Source organism: Neomonachus schauinslandi, chromosome 9, assembly GCF_002201575.2.
Source record: "Neomonachus schauinslandi chromosome 9, ASM220157v2, whole genome shotgun sequence".
Taxonomy (NCBI): Eukaryota; Metazoa; Chordata; class Mammalia; order Carnivora; family Phocidae; genus Neomonachus; species Neomonachus schauinslandi.
In genome coordinates, this window is record NC_058411.1 from 73,299,599 (window position 1) to 73,309,583 (window position 9,985).

Below are 9,985 nucleotides of genomic sequence, written 5' to 3' on the forward strand. Positions count from 1 at the left end.
GACCATTGTTATATTCTCAATTTAACATTTTCTTGGCTGAGTGTGTTATAGAGGTAATTCAATAACTTGATTAAAAAAAACGCTTATAAACCATCTCATTAAATGAACAAGTTAGAGTCCATATATATCTGAAGGACACACAGTACTTCCCTCTAAACCAGCTCTCATGGACACATGGCAAATGCTAGCAGAGCGCCTAAAGATCCAGGGAGGGTTTTAGAGCTGCCGGAGGTACAAAGAACTGACGAGATAGAGAGTGGGGATAGGGCCACTCCAGAACGCTTTTTCTTTGTGCTGGACTCAGGTAGGTAGGTCAGTTACCAAATAAAGGATGATTTCAGAGGTTTTTTAAAGTTTTCAATGGACAACTGACATATCACTACTATTAGTGGCTCATCCAACTCGATCTTTTCTCAAAAGGCAAAGGGGTCTGGGAGAGTAGCGTGGTTTTGCGACACACGGGCCAGCTGCATGCAAATTGGTAAGTGCATAGAATAGTGCAGCGAGCCAGCAAAGGGCAATGCCTGGATGCTGTGTCACAGGTGGGTTCTGACCAAGCAAAAGTGAAGAGAAAGATTAGAACCCAGAAATAAAGCAGTAGGATGGAAGGAGGGGCTCAAAGAGAAGCGAAGCATGAGCCAACTTCACAGGTCTGCCTGGGCCTGGCAGGACTCTAATCTGCAGCGGGGTGACTGTAGTGGAGAAAGAGGTATTCGCCACTGCATAGCCAGAATGCAGAGAAGGAATGCAGGGTTGCCGTTAATTATGGCAGAAGTTAGAGTAGGGGAGAAGAAAGAAACCAACAGGAAATATCATCAGGCCTTAGGAAGAAAACAGCACCTGTGGAACAGCTGAGACCAGTGAAGCAGTTCAGATACTCATGAGAGTATAGACAGGCGTGAAACAATCAGAAGGCAAAGGACAGAGGCAAGACTGGTCTGAGGAAAGGGGCCCTCTTGTGCCAGTCGTTAGCCCTTCTTTCTTTATCTTCTAACATCTGTATCTTTCCTCCTTCCGTGCATTCACACACCACCTCATCAGTTCCTAGCTGCTTGTCTCAGAAGCAGATAGTCACACAAGACATGGGATCTCAGTCTTTCATGCCAAACTCGGCCTGTGCCCCTACCCTCATCCCAAACTGCACAAAAAATATATGATTTCATCTTTCTTTTTATTCTTAAAATAGGGTAATACAAAACTCCAAGGGTATTGGACTGGGCCAGCCTCCGTGTAGGCTCTAGTGCTTTGGAGGAGGCAGAACCGAGTCCCCAGGAATGTGAAAGCGTTACAGCAAAAGGACAGCAGTAGCTACCGTGCCAAGTTCAACAGCCAAGTTACACCCAGGGCATAGACACAGCAGGGCTTGGGTTCCAGCTCTTGGCGGGGAGGAGGGGGAAGGAGATGATTAACTGCTTTGAGATAACTGAGCAAAAGAGCCAGTGCAGAAGGGTCTGGTGGGAGAAATGGGGGAGGTGAAGGATAGGGATCTTCCTCTCTCTTCTCCTACTACTGAAGGGCAGAGGCACGTGACCCCAGCAAGAGGCCGAAGTATGTAGTAGCTACTTGGATCCCATTATGGAGAGGCCAGACCACTCCAGGGCTGGTTAGCTGGCTTTGGCAGGTGGTGGAATACTGGTCATAAGAAGAGAGACAAAGCGTTCCAGTTTTTGTGCTGCTTGTCTCCCAGCCTCTAGTACTTCCTCATGATTGGCCTTCTCCTGGGCTTCATAATCCAAGACGACTTTGTTAGTGATGAGGGAGAAGCCAAAGACTCGAAGTCCACAGTGCCTTGCAACTATAACTTCTGGTACTGTGCTCATGCCTGATGAGGAGAAAGAGGAAATCAACCGTCAGGATCCTCAAAGGACTCTTTTCTTCACCCTTTGGCCTCATCTCCATTCATTACCTCACTGACAATTTAACATCTCAAAAAATCATCCAAAGAGGGGCACCTGGGCAGCTCAGTTGTTAAGCATCTGCCTTCGGCTCAGGTCACGATCCCAGGGTCCTGGGATCGAGCCCCGCATTGGGCTCCCTGCTCAGCGGGAAGCCTGCGTCTCCCTCTCCCACTCCCCCTGCTTGTGTTCCCTCTCTCGCTATCTCTGTCTGTCAAATAAATAAATAAAATCTTAAAAAAAAAAAAATCCAAAGAAGCAGCTAATTTCCTGTCTAGCTTAGGTTGTTCTGTATTGCTTCAAAGACTGGGGCCTCAGAGGGCCTTACACATTACTTACAAATATTATCATTACTTCTACATCTGTTTCTGGTCATTTTGAAGTCAGTTCTAAGGATGCGGCTCCATCTTGCAGCCAGAGGTACACAAAGTGGCTATAATACTATTTCTTAGAATAATCCTTAGAACTAGTATGGAATCGTGGATGGGTCATCAGCATTACAGCTATTAAAGCCCTAAGGGCTGGGTGGGGAGGTTTGATGCTGACAACACACTAAATCTCAACACCTTTCAAATCAGTTTAACTCAATCTTCCCTTAAGTTAGATCCTCTCTCAACTTACCATCCAGGTCTATAATCTTTGACCCCTTTCCATCCCTACTTTTACCACGTCCCTCCCTCTTCAAGCCTCCAGCCAAGTTCCCCTTCTCACCAACAGCATCCGCCCCCAGCTTCTGAAGCAGCCAAGATTCAGCCACAGTCTCAAAAGACGGGCCTGCCACCATCACGTAGGTGCCTTCCTTCAGCTCCCTCTGCTCCCCCATCTGTTGCCAGGCCCTGTGAGCCTTCTGCCGCATATCCCGGTCATAGGCATCGGACATGGCAGGAAAACGAAGTCCAAACCTAGGGCACAGGTTGGAATCTCAGATTACTGCAACCACATGAGCCCTCTCCTGACTCCCAGACAAGTCTTTGAACCCTACCCAGCTATAAAAAAAAAAATTAAAAGGCAAGATACATACCTTCCGTCATTGGGCCCTATGAGAGGGTTCACACCACTGAAGCCAGGTAAGTTGATGTGATCACGGATGAGCATGATATCTCCGACCTCAAACTCAGGGTTGAGTCCTCCAGCAGCATTGGTGACCACTAGGGTGTCCACGCCCATAAGGAAGAAAACCCTCACCGGGAATGTCACCTTACGAGCCCAAGATAAAAGATCAGAAAGTGTTCTTTAAAATTTCATCAATCCACCCACACAGATATGCAAGATATAGATCAGGAAAGAGGAGAAAGGAGGGGACCAAAATCTATCTAGCTTAGGCAGCTAGGCAATAAAATAGGATTGAGAACTCTCTCCCCCTTCTTCCAGATCCATCCAGGCTATGCCCCTGATTTACCTTCCAGATCGAGTAGCCTTCATACATGTGGAACCTGCCCTGCATCATCACACAGGCCCTGCCATTCAGGAACCCAAACACCAGTCGACCAGCATGACCAGGCACTGTATGTAAAATAGAAAGGAGAAAGAATGGGGTGATGCTTTCACAGAACACATATCCACTGAGCACCCACTACCAGCCAACTCATTGCGCTCAACATGTGAGGCCATAATTAAGCCCAAGAAACATTATTACCTCTGCTTTCAGAAAGCTGGAGTCTGGTGGAGACAGAAATAAATCAATCATAAGCCTACAAATAAGTATATAAGTACATCCTGAGATTGGGGCTATGTGAAGGTAAGGATGTTCAATGTGAACCATACATCAAGGCAAAGGAAGGAGAGGTTTTTTTAAAGAAACTTCAAAAGAATGAGGAAGCCATACTACAAGAGAATGAAAGTGAGTAAAAAATAGAATAAGTGGGTAATAATAATTGCAGTGAATGTAGTCATTACAGATCACTTTTCCAAAAATTTTAAAATTCTCAAAATGTATAATCTTATTTCTTACCCTAACTAAACCATGTGCCTCCTCACTCTTGAAAGGGAGCTCATGGTATATTCTGGCTTCCCAAAGAGGCTACTGAACGGCAGGGCAAAAGGGCTGAGTTTGGACCCATCTAAGTCTCCTCCATTATGACCCACAAAACAGTCCTGTAGGAATACATGCCCCTCATGGGGCCTGCAGGGATGTGGGAGGGCAAAATAACTCTCCACACAGGACATAAGAACAACTATTACCATTTCCCTTCTCTGGCATTTCTCCTCTAATGGACTGGACCACCTATCCTGGAGGGAATGTGTGGTGTGAGAGAGGGACCCAAATCAAGAGGAAGAGTTGAGGGATGGTCAGAGATAAAAGAGCTTGTAAAAAAAAACTGCCAGTAATAGAGCAGAGATAACAGAGTTAGGAAACCGAAAAGTATAAGCAAATAGGTCGATAGATAAAGTCTAAAAATTAATCCACTAATCACTTAGTGCAGCACCCTTCTTGGGGTGGGAGAGAAGGACAGGCGGAGCCAATGTCATTGTTATCTCCCTCAGAAAACTTTGCCCTCCGGGGCACCTGGGTGGCTCAGTCGGTTAAGCGTCTGCCTTCAGCTCAGATCATGATCCCAGGGTCCTGGGATCGAGGCCCGCATCGGGCTCTCCGCTCAGCGGGAGGCCTGCTTCTCCCTCTCCCACTCCCCCTGCTTGTGTTCCCTCTCTCCCTGTCTCTCTCTCTGTGTCAAATAAATAAATAAAATCTTTAAAAAAATTTTGGAAAAAAAAAAAAAGAAAACTTTGCCCTCCCTCTCTCTTTCTTTTTAAAGATTTATTTATTTGAAAGAGAGAGCGCGCACAGGGGGAGAGTCAGAGGGAGAAGGAGTCTTAAGCAGACTCCCTACTGAGCGCCAACAGGATTCTGGGCTCCATCTTACAACTCTTGAGATCAGACCTGAGCTGAAACCAAGAGTCAAGGGCTCTGAGCCACCCAGACGCCCCGCCCTCCCCCTCTTTTTAATACTTCTTTCCCCAACCCCCACTCCCACCTCCCTGCTCTGGTGGGTCTCCCAATCTTGCTCCATAGGGTTTGAAAAATATCTGTGCAAAGTCTTAATTCTCTGGACAAAAAGGGAAGGAAGGTAGAAATTTATAACATTAATAAATAAACCAATGGATGTTAGTTATTTGAGAATTAATAAGCAAATCAAATAAACTACCCTTGCCCTTATTTTATCTGGCCTCTCCGCCCCTCCCTCTCTTTTCCTCAGAGAACTGGCTAAGGTCACTAACCTAAGGTTCATGAACCATAGATAAAAATAGAGTTTCACAGGTGGTAAAATAGAAAAATGTTGGTAAATTAAGAGATTCAGCCAACATGGGAGAGTAGTGAAGGGAAGTGCGGGCCGCTCCGGGGGTTGCCCACAGGGGGCCCATAAACCCCGGAGTTAACCCAGTTTATTACTTATAGGAAATAGGCACTTCCCAACCTCTGGGAGTCGCGATCTGCTCCTGCTCGACCCCTTTCACACAGGGGGATGAGCCTTGCGACTCCCAGGCATCTTGCAAAGTAGGCGCGTCACCTTAGGGGCAATCTTTACTCGCTCAAAAATTCATCTCACATTAGCATTGAGGATTCGGGCATCACCCCAATTTGTTATTTTCCTTAGTCATAAATTGAAGATATGGCTTCCCCCCCTTTTTAAGTAAACTCTACCCCAAACATGAGATTTGAAGTCCCAACCCTGAGACCAAGAGTTGCATACTCTACCCACTGAGCCCACCAGGTACTCCCTACCTGCCTCTTTTCTAAGGGGTAGCCTTAGAGTTTTCTAGCTGCTATTAGGTTGCTGGATATGCTATCCTCAGATCCCACAGAGCTCCATGTGCATAGGGGCCATCTGCTGCTTTCCCCCTCCAAAGGGTCAGTGTGAATCAGGTCTACAAGAACATGGCAGTCTGTGTGTTCATTTATTGCTGTGCACTTGTGTGTGCCTTATCCTGGGAGAGGAGCTAGAGCTGGGGAGATTGGGAATGGCAGGAAGACATAGGATAGGGCTCGCCTGACTGTCCTGGGAGGTTACGGGCACTACTTTTTCCATTTAATCTGCAGACTGAAGAAATGAGAGGGGCTGTGTAGATGTGCTGACTACATGGTGTGTGGCGGGGAACAGCATGGGAGTGAGGTGCTGCAAAGCTTTACGGAGTTCAGAATCATTACAGCACCGGAAATATGTCATCATGTGGTACCCCTGCCGCACACATGCCCTGTGTGTTATGAAATTTCTACTGGGGGGATTTCTAAAGTCATTCTGATTCGTGGTGGTCTTTTTTTCCCCTCCCGTAGTAACCAAGTTGTCTTGAGTCAAATGCTGTACAGGCCAAGTGGGTGCAGGCATGAGAGAAGCATGCCTTCTCTTCGGCATCCCATCAGTATCCTTCGGCCCCATCCTTCGCGGCCCCCTGCCAGTACCTGTACTTTGGGGAAAGTTTGGAATCTCGCTGTAGTCAAAGCTCTGGCTGTCAGTTAATTTATCGACCAGATTTCCTAACCCAGAGCCACAGATGACTGCCACTTGAGGTCGGTGCTTGGTGTGGCACAGAAGCCATTCACTCGTGTTCTGATAATCATCATACGTAAATCTAGGAGAAAAGTAAAATCAAGGTAAGTTTCTCTCCCATCCCAAGGGCATCACAGACTAATGACCTTCGGTGCAGAAAGGCTGGGAGGTGTGCCGGGGTGGTAGGGGACACAGAAGCTAGCCAAAGAGCCGCCCCAGAGAGGAGGATCCTTGCTCTCAGGAGGCGCCACACTAAGCTCATCCACCCACCCACTCCTCTTTCGGAATCAGACCCACCGAGAAAAGACTGCCGGGAAACTCCCTCCTCATTCCAGAGCCGGGCAAAAGTTAATGATACCTATGTTTCCACCTCCCAGCCCCAACTGTAGTTTTGCGATCACTGGCAGGTTTAATATCTCTCTTAATGGCAAAGATTTAGAGAGGAAGGGCCTATAGATTCTACAGAGAAGTACAGTGAAATAATCAAATCAAGGAGGTTAAAAAGGCCGGGTTTCAGGATTAGACCTTCTTTAGGGCAATGACAAGCCCAATGCAATCCTCCTACCCTATCTATCACAAAGGATACTAAAAATGTGATTAAGACTACCCTGAGGGCAGGAATAAACCCAATTTCCTTTTGGACCCTTACCCTCCACATCCTCCCTCAGACAAATACTTTTTTTGGTTAACCTCCCCCGCCGCCGAAAAAAAAACAAAAAAAGGAAATGGGAACACTCCTGGTAGAAATCTATGTGCCAGTTAGTTCCCCCACATCCATATTTCTGGTACACCCAGACCAATACAGACCCTGTCATATGTAACTGCAAAGGGTAATTCAAGACCAGCGACCAGGTAAGCACAAAAAAGCAGAATTTGTCGTCAATGGCTGAAACAGAACTGACCGCCTCAAGTTTCTCAGCAGCAGCTGGTTAAAAATACAAATTCTGGAGCCCACCCCTAGAGATCCAGAATTCTGGGGAGAGTCCCGAGGATCTGTATTTTTTACAGAAGTGTTAGGTAATTCTGATTCAAAAACCAGATTTAGTTATTTCTGGTCTAGAGGAAAGCAGAACTCAATCTGGATTCTAGTCTCAATTTTGTCTTTTTAAGCAAATAACCTGTGTTTCAAAGTCTTTCCTCAAGTATAAAGCAAAGGATCGCCATCATCCCCACCTATTTTATAGGTGCAGTTTGAAAATGAATTAGAGGGGTGCCTGGGTGGCTCAGTCGTTAAGCGTCTGCCTTCGGCTCGGGTCATGGTCCCAGGGTCCTGGGATCAAGCCCTGCATCGGGCTCCCTGCTCAGCGGGAAGCCTGCTTCTCCCTCTCCCACTCGCCCTGCTTGTGTTCCCTCTCTTGCTGGGTCTCTCTCTGTCAAATAAATAAATAAAATCTTAAAAAAAAAAAAAAGAAAATGAATTAGAAACTTATCTGTAAGTTCCAAAGGCCCTAGACTCCATTAATCAGGGTTCAGGTCCATAGTACTTGAACCTTTCTCTCACTTTCGCCCCTGCCAGTGTGCTCCATCCTGCTCTCTTTATCTCCTTTCTCCTTCAAGGTTCTTTGCTCTTTAGAGACCTAACCACTGATGCTTACCCAGAACCCATACGTCCCCAAGAACCAACTCAGAATTTTTCTCACAATCCAATCCAATTCTCAAACACCCATCTGGAAAAACCAAAGACTGGGGGAGAGGGGAGTGGGACTGAGGTGTGACAAGAGCTGAAGACAGCTAACCAAACCTCCAAAGGAAATCCTTTTCTTCAAAAGCAGAGGCCTTGAAACTAGATGACTCTACAGTACAACAGGCTACCCTCAGGGAAGTAGCTGGGTAAAGGGACGGGGGTGGGGACAATGGAGCTGGGGCCACAGGATGATGCAGAGAAGCAACGAAATGGTAAAAAGTTAATCAAATAGCATCCCCAAGAGATGCAAAGGAAATGAAAGAAGTGAGAAGCCCTGGACACCTAGCATATCTAGCAACAGCTTATTCAAACTTCTTCATGGGCCATCAGTCTCCCAAGAACACCCTGGATCCCGGTGCATCCAAGAGTTACCACGATCCCTAAAGCCAGTGACTTGGAATGGGATTTCTGGGACCAAAGCAGACGGAAGAGTTTTCAAAGGTGTGAAGTGAGAGGAATGCACAATCTTTTGCTCAGTTCAATAAATAAGGATTTCCTTCTCTCCTTGGAGACTCCATCCCCAACTTATTAAAAAAAAAAAATTGGGGGGTCGGTGGGCGCCTGGGTGGCTCAGTCGGTTAAGCGGCTCACTTCGGATCATGGGGCTCAGGTCATGATCTCCGGGTCCCCTAATCGAGTCCGCCCTTGAGCTCCTTACTCAGCAGGAAGTCAGCTTCTCCCTGTCGCTCTCCCCTCCGCCCGCCTCCTGCGCGCATTCTCTCTCAAATAAATAACTAAAATCTTAAAAAAATTTTTTTTTTAAATTTTAAGTAGGCTCCACGCCCAAGGTGGGGCTTGAACTTACGACTCTGAGATTAAGAGTCACATACTCTACGGACTGAGCCAGCCAGACGCCCCGACTCCAACTTATTTTAATTGAATCTCCAATTCGGAAGGAAGGGAAGGTGTTGTGTGGGACTTGAGCTATCTCTCCTCTGAATGCAGGCACCAGAAGAATCTCGCCGCTTTACCTAGATTCTACAACGGGAATCTGTGACAAGCACACGGGGTGGGAAGACCTCTTCTCTGTATGCGTGTCGGGGTGGCTGGGGGATACGGAGTAAGCCTCCCCGCGACACCTGCACCTCAGTGCGCGCGCGCACGCACAAACACACCGGCTCCTTTCCCAAGTAGACTACACCGTACTACACGGGTCCCCTTCCTGCTCCCGTGACGCCAGCCCTGCTCGATTCCTGCCGCCCCACTGCTCTGCCGCCCTGCCCCGACACCTGGCTCCCCGCCAGGCCTCTCTGCCTCTCCCGGGCATTCGTGCCCCCCCCTTGGCCCCCTGGGGGCCCGGTATCGGGCTTCCAGGTCTCGGTGACAACCATTCCCCGCCCTCCCCCCCAAGTTCCCCGGGCCTGGTGGCCGCCTCACCGCTTCTCCATGGTGCCGCCTCCGCCCTCTCGAGGAGCCCGCCCTTGGCCTCTGGGATCCGGTCCGCTGAGCAGCGCCGCGCTGAGCTGTACTCGCCGGGAGCGCTGTGCACAGTGTATGCAGTTACTCGCGGCTGGCTTCTATCCCAGCCCGGAGTCCCCAGCCAATGGCAGCCGAACACGCAAGCCGGCCCCCATCTCCATGGTGACACACCCAGATTCAACTGCCCAAGGCTGGGCTAACAACTTAATCTGAGTTCTTTCCAACGCTGGAACCTGACTTGAGCCCCACCCCACCCCCTGGAGGCTTCTAGCACTGCATCCCTGCCCTCACTTCCGTTTGCAAGGCCAAAGTTTCCCTCAAGGAAGCCTCTGTGAGAAGAGGGCTAGAAGCCCGAGGAGAGCCCCGAAACCTTTTATCTGTAACCCCATTCCCGGTTGTGTCTAGAGCAAACTGCGAGAGATTTGAAAAGACAAAAATTTAAACCTTACATCTTGCAACTGCAGAATAAAATTAAGTGAGCCCGTGTCTGAGTCGTGTCACAC

The 9,985-nt window shown here is 48.1% G+C and overlaps 1 protein-coding gene and 1 non-coding gene across 2 annotated transcripts; both read right to left on the bottom strand.

Moving 5' to 3' along the window:
* Nucleotides 1-1,158: 1,158 nt before the first annotated feature.
* On the bottom strand, nucleotides 1,159-9,565 carry LOC110585186 (purine nucleoside phosphorylase). Its single transcript, XM_021695364.2, has 6 exons — nucleotides 9,441-9,565; nucleotides 6,292-6,461; nucleotides 3,295-3,398; nucleotides 2,917-3,092; nucleotides 2,607-2,797; nucleotides 1,159-1,822 (listed from the first exon to the last, which is right to left on the bottom strand). The coding sequence occupies exons 1-6, from the start codon at nucleotides 9,449-9,451 to the stop codon at nucleotides 1,605-1,607; spliced, it is 870 nt and encodes a 289-aa protein (XP_021551039.1). The 5' UTR covers nucleotides 9,452-9,565; the 3' UTR covers nucleotides 1,159-1,604.
* On the bottom strand, nucleotides 5,358-5,505 carry LOC123325970. The gene has a single exon (XR_006540797.1). It is a non-coding gene; the product is annotated as a U12 minor spliceosomal RNA (small nuclear RNA).
* Nucleotides 9,566-9,985: the final 420 nt, after the last annotated feature.